General features: G+C 35.3%; 5 protein-coding genes across 5 annotated transcripts in view; 2 read left to right on the forward strand and 3 right to left on the reverse strand.

Moving 5' to 3' along the window:
• Positions 1-706: 706 nt before the first annotated feature.
• Positions 707-3,747, reverse strand: HELRODRAFT_188725 (hypothetical protein; the record flags this gene model as incomplete). Its single annotated transcript, XM_009021658.1, has 4 exons — positions 707-1,324; positions 2,626-2,799; positions 3,021-3,320; positions 3,552-3,747. The coding sequence occupies 4 exons, from the start codon at positions 3,745-3,747 to the stop codon at positions 789-791; spliced, it is 1,206 nt and encodes a 401-aa protein (XP_009019906.1). The 3' UTR covers positions 707-788.
• A 467-nt stretch (positions 3,748-4,214) lies between these two features.
• HELRODRAFT_161776 (hypothetical protein) lies at positions 4,215-5,540 on the forward strand (the record flags this gene model as incomplete). The annotated part of the gene is made up of 3 exons (XM_009021659.1): positions 4,215-4,251; positions 4,647-5,020; positions 5,304-5,540. The coding sequence occupies 3 exons, from the start codon at positions 4,215-4,217 to the stop codon at positions 5,538-5,540; spliced, it is 648 nt and encodes a 215-aa protein (XP_009019907.1).
• Positions 5,541-6,683: 1,143 nt separating this feature from the next.
• Positions 6,684-8,688, reverse strand: HELRODRAFT_161777 (hypothetical protein; the record flags this gene model as incomplete). The annotated part of the gene is made up of 2 exons (XM_009021660.1): positions 6,684-8,320; positions 8,661-8,688. 2 exons carry the CDS (start codon positions 8,686-8,688, stop codon positions 6,684-6,686), a joined length of 1,665 nt encoding a protein of 554 aa, XP_009019908.1.
• Positions 8,689-8,991: 303 nt separating this feature from the next.
• On the reverse strand, positions 8,992-11,477 carry HELRODRAFT_161778 (hypothetical protein; the record flags this gene model as incomplete). The annotated part of the gene is made up of 2 exons (XM_009021661.1): positions 8,992-10,708; positions 11,392-11,477. The coding sequence occupies 2 exons, from the start codon at positions 11,475-11,477 to the stop codon at positions 8,992-8,994; spliced, it is 1,803 nt and encodes a 600-aa protein (XP_009019909.1).
• A 220-nt stretch (positions 11,478-11,697) lies between these two features.
• HELRODRAFT_188726 (hypothetical protein) overlaps positions 11,698-17,233 on the forward strand; it is a gene marked incomplete at its 5' end in the record, with an annotated part of 14,199 nt that continues 8,663 nt past the window's right edge. Inside the window, 4 exons of the mRNA XM_009021662.1 lie at positions 11,698-11,730; positions 13,284-13,344; positions 14,427-14,557; positions 14,862-15,423. Of these exons, the coding sequence (XP_009019910.1) occupies positions 11,698-11,730; positions 13,284-13,344; positions 14,427-14,557; positions 14,862-15,423 (787 nt within the window). The remainder of the gene's footprint in view (positions 11,731-13,283; positions 13,345-14,426; positions 14,558-14,861; positions 15,424-17,233) is intronic.

A 17,233-nucleotide genomic window follows, 5' to 3' on the forward strand; every position in this document is an offset into this window, starting at 1 on the left:
TGTCTGTTGTATTAGTAATTGTAGCAACAGTTGTAGTAATATTTTCAAATAAAATTTTGCAAAATTTAAAGAAATTTCTTTCGCCAAACTAAACCAAACGTTAATTTAATTTTTTACTTATTAACTTTAAAAATTTCACACTTATAACAATGCTGTTAAGAATGTATTGAAATATTGATGTTTTGTCTTTGTTGTTTTTATTGATGTCGTTGTCGTTGTTGATGTTGTTGTCGATAGTTTTTTTAATGTCATATTGTTGTTAATTCTGTTACCGGTGATGCTAACTAACATTAATAGCAAAGGCTCTTCTTGCCACTTAATATGTTTGCCATTGGGGGGAAAAAAGGTTTATCCATTATCATTTTAATTTCATTATTAAATTTATTAATTTTAGCAATTCACTCATTCATTTATTTATTCATTCATTCATTTGCTCATTTGCTCATTTATTCATTTATTCATTCATTCATTCCATTTTTGTTGTCAGCTGATCGGTGACCATGAATGTCTTCTATGTTAGAATTTTTGGTAGCGGTTCTGGGTAAGGTTTAGGAAATCTAGATGATATATTAAAGTGGAAAATTAATCATTCTGTAAATTCAAAATTCAATTAAAATGTTGTGTGTGTGTGTGTGCATGTGTTTGCGTGTGAGAAAGAGAGATAGAGAGAGAGAGAGAGAGAGAGAAAAAAAAGAGAGAGAGAGTACCAGCAACTGACTAATTTGTTTATATTTTTCTTTTGTTTATTTCTTTATCATGTTTGGCAGTCGCAGTAGCAGCAGCAGCTACTACCATGTGTCGTCGTCATCTTCGTCATCGTCAGAACTATTTTCTTGTTTGTTACTCTTGACGTGAGCAAGTTTTTGAACCTCCAGTTCATCATCACTTTCGTCATCATCACTTTCGTCATCATCGCTTTCATCATTTTTGCTAGTTTTTCTATTATTTTGAGTGTGAGTCGCCGGAATTTTAATCTCAACCTTATCAGACGGCGATCCAGTTTCTGGTTTTGCAGCTGTTGGTGGAACTGCTAATGTTGTTGTATTGGCTTTAGTCGTTGCAGCTCTAGCTTTAGCAGCTGTTCTTGGTTTGGTAGGCTTAGCTTGGCTGGCTTTGCTTGCAGCAGCTTTGGTTGTTCTGTTTGGAAAAAATTTGTTAGGTTTGGTTGTTGTGTGAGTCTTAGGTGTAAAAGGAGGTTTGTGAGATTTGGCAGGTGCGCTGTCTTCTTTGACAGATTTTTCAGAAGTTTTGAATGTTTTCGAGATGCCGAGACTTGAAGTTGTTAGTTCTTGCGAGTTGCTGATGCGTTCGGAAGAGGTGCTACCTTGGAAGAATGAAAAAATATCTAATTTATTCAGCCCGTCGGTAAAATTTATTCGTACATGCATAAATATTAACAATTCAATAATATCCGTCAATCGATCAATCAATCAAACATTTATATAGCTCAGTTTATAAAAAACAAGTTCACATAAATCATCTTGGCAATGCTTGGATGTTAAAATGGCTGATTAAAAACAATTTAAGCGAGTTAGCTCAAATGGTATAAGTGCCATATCTGGCGCTGTTATTAAGCGATAGCATGGATCGAATCCAAAATTGGTGCGAATGTTACATATACTTCGTGTGGTGTAGACTTTGTGTGGTATGGACATTGTGTGGTGTTAACTAATTAATTAATTTTATGAAAAATTGGATGAATTAATTAATAAATTAATAAATTAATTGATTAATATTAGTTTTATTCTTTATAAAATGTTAAAGTTGTACTTTTTGGTGTAACAATTTTTACGTTTTGTAAGAATGTCTCTGCAAAAAATTTTATACATAATGTTATAATTATTGTTAATTATTATTAATTATTATTATTATCATTATTAATAGTAGTAGTAGTAAATAGTAGTAAAAGTAGTAGTAGTAGTAGTAGTAGTAGTAGTAGTAGTAGTAGTAGTAGTAGTAGTAGTAGTAGTAGTAGTAGTAGTAGTAGTAGTAGTAGTAGTTGTTGTTGTAGACGCAGCAGCTGTAGACGTAGCATATTAATTGTGTGATATTATTACAATATAATAATTTAACTTTTATCATATGAATTATCATATGAATTATATTATTAATTATTATAATTATAATTATTATATTGTATGAACTATATCATATGAATTATATTTCATTTAAAAAGTATTTGAATAGAATTTGAGAAAAAAATTTGATACCCTCCCACTGTTCAACCGCTTGACTAATTTCTTTGCGATTAAAACATTAAATTATTAGTTATATTAACAAACATTATTATTTACACGAATTTATACATATAATATAAAGGAATAATGAAGTTAATTAAACAGCATACACATGTGTTGTGTGTGTGCGCGCGTGTGTGCGTGAGTGTGTGTGTGTGTTTGTGTTTCGTTCACTGAAATTACAAATTACATCACCATGTATGTGTGTGTATGTGCGTATGTGTGTGTGTGTGTGTGTGTGTGTGTGTGTGTGTGTGTGTGTGTGTGTGTGTGTGTGTGTGTGCGTGTACGCTATACTATACACACTTGCACATACATACACCGATGCATACACTCACACAAACACACACACGTATACACACACACGTACACATACATCAGGCCTCACCTTTCAATTCAGATCTATCATGTATTTTCTTTCGCACGAAGACAGCTATGCAGACTAGGAAGACTAAACTGCTTATGATGGCTATGATCATTATCTCGTAGTTATTTTTCCTGTCTGATTTCTGATTTTCGTCACTGTTATCCATGTTCACCATATCTTTGTTCAGATTGTCAGCTGTCATTATTTTTTATCGGCGTGTTGGTAAGGAGAAGAAAGCCAAGAAAAAGAAAGAGAAAAAGGAAAGTGTGAAGATAAAATGAAAGTAAAAACAGAGAGAGAGAGAAAGAGAGAGAGAGAAAGAGAAGAAGATATGTAGATGAAATGATAAAAATGTTAAAAAGAATTAGAATCGATTCCTAAAAAATCATCCAAAACTGAGATAATTAAAATAGGACTTGAAAAATTTGTACCCATTTTTTCGTACATCAACATATCAGTGTACGTAATAGACGGATCGATAATTGTGATCGTCCAAACGCAGGCAATGCTGTTACTCAGGTCAGTTTCCACAAAAACGTCATTCGGTGATTTCAGCTCCAGCGTTATATTCGAACTGTTCGTTGTATGGAAGGTCATGTCGTTTAAAACTTCGTCGTTTAATTTGATGTACATGAAAATACTCTCCCAGAAGCCTCTATAGACGGCTTTTAATTTGCATTTTATGCTCCTGCTGAATATTCCGACGAGATAATTTTCTTTGAATAATTTTTTGGAATAATTTTAATTTAAAAATTATACCTCACTTTTGTCGTAATTTTTGTAATAGTTTATGCAATTTTGTTAAAAAATACATTAGGTGTGCTCAATTCCGGAAACTTTTATAGGGTTTACACTACACTCCTTATTAATTAAGTCTTTCAAACACAATACAACTTCTCGAAAATTGTATTATTTAAATTAATTGTAAAAAAAGCGTTCAAAAATACCTTTATAGAGAATGTGTTTGTAGGAAATTTGATTTTTACATAGTAACTTATAAACGCCTGTGGTATTTTCCGAAGCTAAGAAAGAATAATCAGAAGCGTTTTTTATAATAGTGGAAAATTCTACCAGACAGCCTGAAGCAGCGGGCAATTGGAATCTGACCGTGTAATCTTTTATCACTTCCACAACTTCCTTCATGTTACTTTGTATTAAACATTCTTTCAGTTCATTAGTGCAGAAATCTGACGTCTTACCTAATCAATCAATCAATCAGTTGATAAATCAATCAATCAGTTGATAAATCAATCAATCAGTTGATAAATCAATCAACCAGCTGATAAATCAATCAAGCATCAATCAATCAATCAGTTGATCAACCATAATAATGATAATAACAACAACAACAACAAAGTTATCATCTTGCTGTGGTGTAAATAGTTAAAATAAAGTGATCGGATTCAAATATGAAGACACACCCCTTCATCTCGTGCGATGGTTTATGCGATCATTCACAGTGCTAGAAATAGAACTTAAATAAATAAACCAATAAGTTAATTAACAAATAAATAGAAATAACAACGTAGGGACCTTGATTTGTTGCAGAAAAAATCATTAATAATAAAAAGACACTCAGAGATGAAGTTGAATTTGATTCATCGTTTGACATGTACGTGTTGGTTTTTGGGGGCGGTTTTAGTAATGGTATTCTATAAAATATTATTCAATTCATTTATTCATTTGTTAATTAATTAATTGGGTTAATTGGCTCTTTATTTATTTAATTTTCTTATTATTCATAAACATCAACAATGATCGTAGACAGAGACACGTTTTCATTTTAAAATGTTTACCGAACTGAAAGTCTATTCTTTCTTGGTTATTTTTTGGGGGGGGGGGTTTCTGTAACAATACACTTTCATGGCGGTTATGATGATGACGACGACAATGATGACGATGATGACCGTGGTGTGGTGGTGATAATGATGAAAAGGAGAAGGATTATGATGATGATGATGATGATGATGATGATGATGATGAAGATGACAATGAGAATGACGATGATGATGACCGCCAAACAAACAACCACCCACCTCCAGATGTACCAGACCCGCCAACAGACGTACAGTTAGTGATCTGCGACGGCAGGGTGGCCCAACTTCAATGGGAACTCCCAGCAGAGAACAACTCGCCAGTCAGACAGTTCATCATCCAGACAAATTCCTCATTCAAGCCAGACGTCTGGGAAACTTTGAAATCACAGCTGCCCCGAAACCGCACCCACCAGCGAGTCACACTATCGCCCTGGGGCAACTACACTTTCAGAATTCTGGCCGAAAATGCCGTAGGGCTGAGTAAGCCAAGCATGGTGACAAAAGAAATCTGCACGACCGAAGCCGAAGTTCCAAGAATGAATCCGCAAGGTGTCTGCAGTGTCAACCACAGTCCAAACACACTACTCATCAAGTGGCAGGTCAGTTTCAGATCTCGCTATTTACGATTGAAATTTTTATTTTACTAAATTTTTTTAACTTTTCAACTACTGTTTTATTTTTAGCGGGACGTAATCACTAGCATTCAATTAAGTAAATGAAACCAGGAATTGAGATTAATGTATCAAACAATAAACCGTAATAAATGAACCAATCAGCCAGCGTCAACCAATTGTCTGAGAACAAATCAACCAATCATATACAAACTTTCCAAACACCGAGATAAAAAAAAATTTTAATCACCTCAACCTTTAAAAAAAACAGCCAATACCGTTAGAGGAGCAAAACGGACCGGGATTCAAATATCAGGTAAGTTGGATGCGGTATGACAGCAAGGACAGCATCCAGGAATCAACAGTTAACGCCAGCACCAACACATTGCTGGTCTCAGGGGTTTTCATCTTCACCCTCTATGATGTTCACGTGACCTCTATCAACGAGATGGGCCCTGCCATGTCACCACAAAAATCCTACCTCCTCTACTCCAGCGAGGCTGGTTAGGGTGTTTTTGTTGCTCTTGACGTCAGGTCAAGATAATCATCTTTTTATATAAGAAAGTTTAATTTTCAACTTTCTTATATGCTTATTTACGCGTTACTATAATGGAGATTTTAATTAGTTAATTAATTATCCTATTAATTGTTCAATTATTTAAACGATTAATTGGTTTTGATCGATTTAATTGTTAGTTTTATTGTTTTATGTTGTTTCTTTGTAGTAGTTGTTTCTAAGAATAATTGTTGTTGTTATTGTTATTAATATTAATATTAGTATTATTATTCTTAAAAATTATTTTTATTATTATTGTATAAATAATAATAATGTCATAAAAGAACATTATCAATCACATTTGCCGTCAGCAATTTGTTGAAGGAATGTATGGTTAGTTTCCAGGCAGAAATGTGCGCATGTCTCGAGGGTGTAGTCAGCTGGTGAAGTCATCTCGATAGATTTTCTATGACGGTTTTCACACCGGCGTAGTCATCGTGCGTCTTTCGTGGCTTGCTTTTATAAACGGAATATGAAGCACTTCCACCACAGGCATCTCCATTGGCGCAAGGAACATCACACTGGGATGAAGCCACTGCTGAATCTAACCTTCCAATACAGTTGCATTCTTCTCCATTCTTTAAAGCGATCATATTGTTACTTTCATCTATGCACTTCAGCGAACATTCATTCACTGAGCCAACCGATGCAACTTTTTTCGTTGAGCAGATGTTTCGATAGCATCCCAATGTAAGATTCTTTCAAGTCGATTTCTGCATTGGTTTCTGATGTTAAAAAAACTTTATTTATTATTTTTTTGGCATTTGAGCGAGTCAGATTTTTAAAGCGAAATTCTATTGTACGCATGTTTACCATGCTTAAATTGGTTGCAATGTGACGCGATAGAAAATTTAAAACGTCAATTACTATCATGATCTCTAATTTCATTCGAATCCAGGCAGGATATTTTGAAACAAAAAATTAGTAACACAAGTTTACAAAATTTATGAATAAGTTTGTTTTCGTAAAATGTGGTCCTAACAAAATGTCAGATAATATAATTTGATATTTAATTGACAACTCACTCAAAAACCAGCATTTTTTAACCGGCAGTAATTTTAAATGTTTTGACAAATGTTTTCAATTGTTAAACTGTTAAAACTTGGAGACTGGTTCAGATGAATTTGCAGATGAGTCATTTGTGGTTTTTCTTGAATCTTCTTTTTTCTTTCGCTTCTTTTTTGTGAAAACTACACAGCAAGTTAGAAGAGCAAGCAGCAGCACCAGCGGGATTAACACGACTAAAATGATGTGAGTCGTGCGTGGTGAGTCACCCAATGGCCTGCTGTCATTTTTCTCAGTAACCATATTAGTAGTAATAGTTGGCAATTTATTGCAGTGGATGACAGTTGAATATTTTTTCTTCTCTTCTCTGCATGGTTCCGTTCCACACCTTCCGTTAAAGAGGTCGCATCCGGCTTCAAACACTTCCAATTCTGCGAGTGCGGTAAAACCTTCATGCAGTTTTTCATCCGATTGTTGGATAATGACGAATCGTGAAAAGATGGTGAAGTTTTCACAGAAGACAACCATGGGGTTTCCACTTTGTATTGCATTTTCTGGTCCATATCCGCACAAGTTAGTTTGGTTTCTTATGTCGATTTTGGAAGTTGTGTCGAGTGTTTTGTTCAGTCTAACGACAAACTTGTTCATACGACCTACAACTGACAACACTGGAATAAGACTGTTATAGGCTCTAATGAAACCAACGCAGTATAAATTGAGTAGGTCGACAGCCATCCAAGCTGGCATAGGATCATTGATGTGGGATATAAAATATCCATTGTGAATGCCGTCAGTTAGGTATACTTGGTTCTTTGAATACATACCGTCGACTGTTTCTGAAGTCCACAGAGAACTGTAATATGGAGGTTTATGAAGAGCTATATTCTTCCTGAAAACCTCACATTGGTACCACTTGTTTCTGACCTTACCAGGGGGACAGGCGCATTCAACGTACTTATTACCATTCACCGTGGACTCAATACATTCCATTCCAACGGGACAATCTCCTCCACCTGATGAGCAATCTCTTTCTCTGCATGAATCACCTCTCCATCCCGGATCGCATCCATCGGTACAGTCTGCAGTTATTTCGTAACTTCCTTTGTTTCTGTTTCTGCAGTGAGAATAAGTCGATACACCTCGATGGAAATCGTATTGGGAGCGTGTTAAAAATATTGTGGTCTTGGCTTGGTAGTTTTTATGATAACACTCGCAAACTTCGTTCAAATCATGTTTGCATTTTTCACATATCTGTTCTTGCACGAAACCTAGAGTTATTTGATGCTCTTGGAAACAACTGCAACCATCATGTTTGATTGTTTGAAAGAATGTATGATTCGTTTCAAAGCAAAAATGTGCGCACATCTCGAGAGTGAAAGAAGCTGGTAAGATCATCATGATATTCTCAGGTTGACGAATATTCACGCTTAAATAGGAGTCATGCATCACTCGTGGCTTGCTTTTATAAACGGAATATGAATCCTTTCCACCACAAGCATCTTCAGTGTCGCAAGGAACATTACACTGGGATGAAGCCACTGCTGAATCTAACCTTCCAATACAGTTGCATTCTTTTCCACTCTTCAAAGCGATCATATTGTTACTTTCAGTTTGGCACTCCATTGAACATTCATCCACTGAATCAACCAAAACTATAGTTTTTGTTGAGCTGATGTTTTGATAGCATCCTATGTAAGATTTTTTCATGTCGATTGCTGCATGGCCTTCTGAAGACAAGTTGATGAAAATAAATAATAATGATAAGCAAGTTATTGACGGCATTACATTGGGGAAATAAAATTTATTCTGAAAGCAGGAATGTTTATTTCGAGTTATGTTTTCATTTATCTTACGCATTGTGACGCCATAACAATGAAGGATGTTGTTGATGTACGCTTATTTTAAAAAATTACTTTAAAATTATCGGCATTGACTAATTTGTTGTTCGCCTTTACAACTTTTTTAATTGTAGTTTTGTGAAAATCGTTCAAATTTTAAAATTAAAAAAATGATTAAATAAAAAATAGAAAAATAAATAAATAAATTTGTAATTTGTCGTGCACTGACGGCAATTTGGGCGTTCATAGCTGCTCATGTTACTATCAATTTGTATAATTATAAACTAAATTATTAAATTAGATTAAACTAAAATTAAAACAAAATTATTAAATTAAAAACTAAATTATTTTTTAAAAAGTTCATCAGTTAGTTTTATATTCATAAATAATTGATAGATAAATCTTCGCCATATGGTAGAAAAAATTAACAAAAAGTTGTTTAACAAAATAAATCATTTCCATTAAGTATGTTCGTTTAATTCTCTTTCACTGAATAAGTATTCCGTTATATTTTATTATCAGAACAGTTTTGAAAAACGTTTCCTGATTGACGATGACTCCTAATCTTCTGTGTCGGCTTCTAATTGGGTTTCTTCTTCATTTTCTTCTTTATTTTCGTTCTCTTCTTCTTTTTCTTTCTGCTCATTTTCTTCTGGATCCTTCAATTTTTTCTTCATGATGAATCCAACCATGACGGCAAATAAGAACAATGCAGCTACGATAGCAGCTAAAACATACCAGAAATTTCCCAAACTTAGTTTGGACATTTTACTTTTATTGGCGGCATTGGCATATTCATTGAAATATTTTGTATTTTCATTGAATATTTTATTTAAACTTTTAATAATGGTCACTAGAGTAGTGACAAGACAACCACAGCAGATGGTAGTTCTAGTTTCTTTATTCACTTCCACACAGGTCTCATCTTCGCATCTTCCGTTGAAAAGATCGCATCCGGCTTCAAACACCTCCAACTCTGCAAGTGCTGTGTTACCGTTGTGAAACTTATCGTCAGATTGTTGGATGATGACGAATTGTGAAAGCAAAGCAAAATTTTCACAAAAGACGATCATGGGGTTTCCGCTTTGCAGTGCATTCTCAGGTCCATATCCGCACAAGTTGGTTTTGTTTCTTATGTCGCAACGGGAACTTACGTTGAAGGTTTCATTTAGTCTGACAACAAATTTGCTCATACGTTCTAAATGATCCGCGTTATCGGTCCATCTGTTGTAAGCTCTGACAAAGCCAACGTGGTACGAATTGAGTAGATCAACAGCCAACCAGGCAGGATTATTATCACCAATGTGCGACAGGTGAAATCCATCGTACATGCCGTCTGTTAAATATAATGGGTCATATTTAAAATCAACTCCACTAAAAAATTGTGTACTACAATACGATGGTTTGTTTAGAGCTAAATTTTTCCTCATGACCTCACATTTATTCCACTTGTTTCTAACAGTGTCGCGTGGGCAGACACATTCAACATACTCATTACCGTTCACCGTCAGTTGCACGCAGTTCAATTCACTACCACAATCTCCATTCCATACCCTACAATCTCTTTCTCTGCACCAATCCCCTCTCCATCCACCTTCACATCCGTCGGAGCACTTCGTTACCTGGAAACGCTCGCTGCCTCTGTTGTTGCAGTGAGAATAAGTCGACGCTCCTCTTTGGAAGTCGTATTGGAAACGTGTTGCGAATATTACTGTTTCGTCAGACTCATAACCTATATGATGACAATCGCAGATTTCAGCTGGGTCGTATAAACAACTTTGATCACAAATAAAAACTGCCATGTTACCCACTTTGACTGCAAGTTCTTGGAAGCATTCGCATTTGCCGTCAGCAATTTTTTGAAAGAATGTATGGTTAGTTTCCAGGCAGAAATGTGCGCATGTTTCGAGGGTGTAGTCAGCTGGTAAAGTCATCTCGATAGATCTATTATGACGGTTGTCCATACTTGCATGTGAATCGTGCATGACTCGTGGCTTGCTTTTATAAACGGAATATGAATCACTTCCACCACAAGCATCTCCATTGGTGCAAGGAACATCACACTGGGATGAAGCCACTGCTGAATCTAACCTTCCAATACAGTTGCATTCTTCTCCACTCTTCAAAGCGATCATATTGTTACTTTCATCTGTGCACTTCAGTGAACATTCATCCACTGAGCCAACTGAAGCAACTGTCTTCGTTGAGCTGATGTTTCGATAGCATCCTATGTAAGATTCCTTCAAGTCTATCGCTGCATGGGCTACTGAGGACCGGCTGATGAAAATAAATAATAATAATAATAATAATAAGCAAATTATTGACGGCATTACATTGGGAAAGTAAAATTTATTCTCAACGCAGGAATGTTTATTTCGAGTTTTGTTATCATTTATCTTACACATTGTGACGCCATAACAAGGAAAGATGTTGTTGATGTACGCTTATTTTAAAAAATTATTTTAAAATTATCGGCGTTGACTTATTTGTTGCTCGTCTTTTCAACTAAACAACTTGTTAACGGCAACAAAAAATATTTAGCTGTGTTTTCAAACGTAAGGCGCGTCCATTTTGTTGTTTGTTTCAAGCATTGTTTTTAATTGTCTAGCGCTTTATTTTTGTGACGTGATAATAGAAAATAAGTTTATGCTAATTTAAAACTATGTTTAAATAATAATTGTTTATTAAAATTATTATTAAACTATTATTATTAGCTTAATAAATTATTAAAATTAATATTTCCAAGTATAAACTAATTCGACGTGTTGAAATTTTGTTACGCATAATTCAATCGAATAGTATGATAAATGAAGTAGAAATAAATAGTTGCAATGAAATCAGCAGACAGTTCTTCTGAAGAAGACAGCCAGAATATCGTGAATGATTCAAACACTAAATGAAGCATTGACAATCGATGATTCTTTTTTTGTGATCGAACCAGAGCAAAACACAGCAGCAACTTGTCATGATGTGGAACTCTTACCATCTGGGCCACAGATCGGAAGAGCCAGCCGATATTAGCATCAAAAATAAATAAAAATATCATATTGATTTTTTTTAGTAAAATATATGAAATAAGAAAATATGAAATGAGTTATTACGATGCTGATGATGACGAATATATGAATCCTATTACGAGAATTCGTCAAGATTACCAAAGGAAATTAATTAATATGTTTCAGGGCTTAGTTGAATTTTTTTAAATACTCCAAAAAAATCCATTAAAACCGGCTAACATTTATAAAGTAATCAATTTCGCGGCAAACATGGCTAGAAATTTGAACGCTGTTCTCCCTCATGTTCATACTAACTCTTATCACTATACTATTATTATCATTGTCGCTGTTGTCGTCGTTGTGTTGTGTTGTTACTGTTGTTGTTATTGTTGTTGATGATGTCGTCGTTGTTATTGTTGTTGTTGTTGCTGCTGTTGTTGTTGTCGTTGTTGTTGTTGTTGTCATTAGCGCGGTTGTAATTTGTCAGCAGTGTTGATTGAATGATGGAGAGAAGTTTAAAAGGGATTATATTTGATGAATTATCACTAATGGATATTGATGACGATGACGATTGTGACGTTGTTGTTGTTGACGACGATGACGTAATTGTTAATGATGATGATGATTTCGACGCCGTCGGTGATGATGATGATGACGCAGCTGTGGCATTTGTTGACTATGATATTGACGATGACGATGTAGATGATTATGATTATGATGATGATGATGACGACGACGATGTAAGATGATGATGACGACGATGTAGATGATGATGATGATGACGATGTAGATGATTATGATGATGATGATAGTGATGGTGACTGGTTGAGATTAATGAAATTTATAATGATTATGATGATTTTGGACAGACAACGACACATCATCGTCATCATCATCATCATCATTGTCGTCATCACATTATCATCATTGCATCAGCAACAGCATCATTATCAGCAGCAAGACAACAACGTCATAACAACAATGACGTCATCCACTTCATCAACACCAATATATTTTTTAGGAGCACCTGCTACCAGCGCAAATATATATTGCCCATCCATATGTGGATGTGTGTGTGTGCCTGTGTGTGTGTGCCTGTGTGTGTGTCTGTGTGTGTACGTATCCGAAGATTTTATAACACACACACACACACACACAACATAAAAACTGAAGTTAATTCTTTTAAAATTACAATCATTACTGTGTTTGCTATATTCATGGAGCATGTTTCGGCTATATTGTCTATGTTTGTCTATGCTTATGATGTATGTTTGTTTATGTTTTTGGTTTATGTCTGTCTATGTTTATGATTTATGTTTGTTTATGTTTATGGTTTATGTTTGTTTATGTTTATACTTAAACGTGCGCAGTGCATTAACTATGAGCGCCAGTCCAAACCCCAAGCGGACGTACACACTCTTACACATGCACTAGCACATACATACATAATTAAAAACGTAAAAAAAAAACATGAAAATACACCAATATATGCGCGAGTTCGTGTGCGTGTGTGTTCGTGTGTGTATGTGTATGTGTGTGTGTGTGTGTGTGTGTGTGTGTGTGTGTGTCACATTCTAAAAATAGCAGGTTTAACACCGAACAACTTTATGCCTGTCGAATCTGAGCTATTCTTTGGGAAAGTAAAAATTACTACTTTATGTATGATGTGCATTGTCTACAAAACACAAACTTACGAATGCACACACACACTCTCACACACACACCCTCTTTCTCATACGCATACAAACACAAACACTTATTTTCTCTCTCTCTCCTCTCTGTCCTCTCCCCTCTCTTCTCTCTCACTCTCTATCTTACACACACACACGCACGCACACACATGCACATCTACATAGAAAAAAAGTTTGGATCAGGCGGCAATAATGAAATTAGCAAGTCCAGCCGACATGAAAGAATGTAAATCATCAAACATTTCTTCAGTGGTCAGCTAAACTCAATCCCCCACTCAAGTTCTCTCTCTAAACTTTATTTATTCATCGCTGATGTGTTGGTCAGTGTTTTTGTATGCGTGTGTGTGTGTGTGTGTGTGTGTGTGTGTGTCTGTGTGTGTGTACGTGTGTGTGTGTCTGTGTGTGTGTGGTGTGTGTCTGTGTGTTGGGGTATCTACCTAGTTGATACTTTTGAAGTTTTACATTGTATATCTCTTATTAATCTATCATTGCGCTATTGTGGTTTCTATTTTATCCTTCTATCTTTTTCTGCATGAAAAAACATATTTATTTTAGATCAATTTATTGATAATAAAAGACTAAAAAAAATATCTTCTAACAATCTCTTATTAAAAATACTGAAGCAGAAAAATAAAAATGTCCAAAAGCAAAGTACAAAAGAAGCGTTTAAAAATTTAAAATGAGAATTTTTATAATGGCAATTGGCTAATGCGCTAATGTCTTTGTGGATTAGAAGTTCAAATTATGGAGTTCAAATCTGTGCCTATGTTGGTTTGTTGCAGGTACGTATGCCTGTGTGTTTTTGTGTTTGAATGTTTGTGTGACTGTGTATGTTTGCGTGTGTGTGTTTGTGTGTGTTTGTGTGTAGGTGTGTGTGTGTGTATGTGTGTGTGTGGGTGTGTGTATGTGCGTGCCTGTATTGAGTTGAGTGAACGTTGAAAATGTAGAAGAACATCAGAATTGAGAAAAAGTCCATTGTTGAATTTTCTTTAAAAAAATTTGAAAAATTTGAAATTCACAAAGACGTTTCAGTATTATTGTGTGCATTAAGTTTTTGAGAGTGTAATTATGTTACTAGAACTTTTTATTTTCATTTTGAACTCGAAACAGCCAGTTAAACTGCAGAACGTCACCAACAATTACATCAAATTTTTGTAAGGCAGAATAGACACCATCACGACAACAACAGCAAAAACACATTTATCACCGTGACATCAACCAATTAATCAAAAATCACATAAAAACACCGAAAAAACAAACCCCACCAAAAACCGCACCATCACCGCCATCACCCACACCATAAAACAGCCCCTCTGGAAATCCCGCAAAACTTCCGCCTCGATCCAGACAAACCCATCACGGATAAATCGGCCAGTTTCATTTGGTCCAGTGTCAACGAAGGACCCTGGAGAATGCAAGGGCATTACATGGGCTGCAAGGTCTTTTATTTTTTTATTTCTTCATTTGGTTGTTTACTTACTATGAACAATTATTATTTTACAATAATTTTTTACAATAATTTTTAAATATTCGGTATTTTATTACTTACTGTTAATTGATTTATTCACTCATAACAATGATTGTGATTTAATAAAATGTATCTTAGACATAATTTCCTTAGCAAAATTTAAAAATTTGAAATCTATCAAAAGGTTTTGGGGGAAACAAATTAAAAATTAATAATTCATATGACCGATCGCACCCAACAAAACATAAAATGCACCCCAAACAAACAAACCAAAGATACAATACTGGAAATCGGAAGAAGGCCAATCGGAGATTCACGAACACAGCATCTATTTCCGAGAGAAACCTAATTGCTGGAAAAATGAGGCCGGATCTACTTCCGTTTCCGGTCGCAAAAAACGCTCACTAATCGGCAACTGCACTAGCCACACGTACATCGACATCAGCAGCTACATCAGCAGCGACGACGACGACATCAACTGCAACGATAACGACGACGACAATAAAATCACCAGCAAAGCGCTAACATCTCACAACGACTCAGAAAGTTTCCCAAGCAGTAAAACAACAAAAACAACCCAGCCGCCACTACTACATCCTCGACACAACATTCCATCATCAACTCACCAACGAAGAATTAAAATCTGCAATCCGGAAAAATTTCAAAATCGGAATTTCCCAAAAAACCGGAAGCGGCGACAAGAGAGTAGTCCAACAACCCATGGTCACGTGTACAATCTGTGGCCTTACAGCAACATCACAGCGCAGATCGTCGTCATGAATGTTAAGTACTCTGGGAGGCCCAGTGCCCAAGTACATTTCACCACGAAGGAAGGAAGTTAGGGTGTTCTAAGAGATGATGATGATGATTACGATGATGATGGAGATGATGATGGTGGTGGTGGTGGTGGTGATGACGATGTTAGGGTGTTCTTAGAGATGATGCTGATGACGACGATGGTGATGATGATGACGATGATGACGATGATGATGATGATGACGATGATGATGATGAGGAGGAGGAGGATTATGATGATGATAACGATGATGATGGTGATGATGGTGATGATGATGGTGGTGATGATGATGATGATGATGAAGAAGAAGATTATTATGATGATGATGCTGATGACGGTGATGATGATGATGAAGGTGATGATGATGATGTGGTTATTGTTGTAATTCTGGTGGTCAAGATATGAAAGATGTTGGACTTAAACATGATGATGTTAAACGGAAGTGGTATGTGTTTGCGTTTCTCTTCACGTAGTTCATTCATTCGTTCATTCGTTCGTTTGTTCACACGTTTTCTCATTCATTCATTTGTTTGTTTATATTTTCATAAATATCCATTCATTACTCCATTCGATCATTAAATTGTGAGGTAATTCAATTATTTTTTATTTATTCATTCATTCAATCAATTTCACTCTTTCCATCAATCGTTTGTTTTTCGGTAGATTCACTCTTTTATTCATTCATTCAAGCCATATCATTCATTTTTATTCGTTCGTTCGTTCATTCATTCATTCATTCTATCAATTCATTTCATTTTTTCAATCCACTTCATTCCTTCAATTCACTTCACTCCTTCAATCCATTTCACTCCTTCCGCCTATCTTAAAAACACCAGCCAATCAATAACGTCCATCTTCGAATGGATGTTTAACTGTTTTTAATTCAAATTTACGACCAAAACACAGTCACGCATCCAGAGCTTAACACCAAACAAAAATCATTACACACACATACACACACATACATACATACATACATACATACATACATACATACATACAAACAAACAAACACACATTTATACATACATAAAAATAAACAAAAATCCATACACACATACATACGTACGTTAATCTATACACATACAAACAAACAAACATACAAACATACAAACATACAAACAAACAAACAAACATACAAACATACAAACAAACATACAAACATTCAAACATACAAACAAACATACAAACATACATACATGTTTGAAAGGTGAAATGATGATGGACATAGATCCGTTGCTCTTCATTTACTTTTTGAAGTTCTCCAGCGTAGTTTTAACTGAGCACGAAGCACTAGAGATAATACTACTACTACAACTACTACAACTACAACTATTACAACATTTACTACTACTGCAACTACTACTACTACTACAAATATTTCTGCTGCTTCTGTTGCTACTATTACTACTATTACCGCTACAGCTACTACTACTAATACTACTACGAATACTACTGTTTCTGTTGTTGCAGCGACTACTACTACTACTACTACAACTATTACTACAACTACTACAATCATTACTATTACTACTACTACTACTACTACTACTACTACTTTTACTTACTACTACTTTTACTACTACTATCAGCAAATATCAGACAGATAATAATTATATATTAGGGAGAGAAAGGGAGAGTAGAGTGAGAGAGAGATAGGGGTAGGGGGAGAGAGAGATAGGGGTAGGGGGAGAGAGAGAAAGAGAGAGAGAGAAAAGAGAGAGAGAGAATGTTGAAGAGCGACGGGAATGGTGTCAATAACAGAATGTGCGACACCTCCTGAATTATTGATAAACTTTTGAAATAGCTGGGATGCATGTAACATTGCATTTGTACGCGCGCGCGCGCGTT

The sequence above is a fragment of the Helobdella robusta genome (genome assembly GCF_000326865.2).
Source record: "Helobdella robusta unplaced genomic scaffold HELROscaffold_3, whole genome shotgun sequence".
In the NCBI taxonomy this organism is placed as follows: Eukaryota; Metazoa; Annelida; class Clitellata; order Rhynchobdellida; family Glossiphoniidae; genus Helobdella; species Helobdella robusta.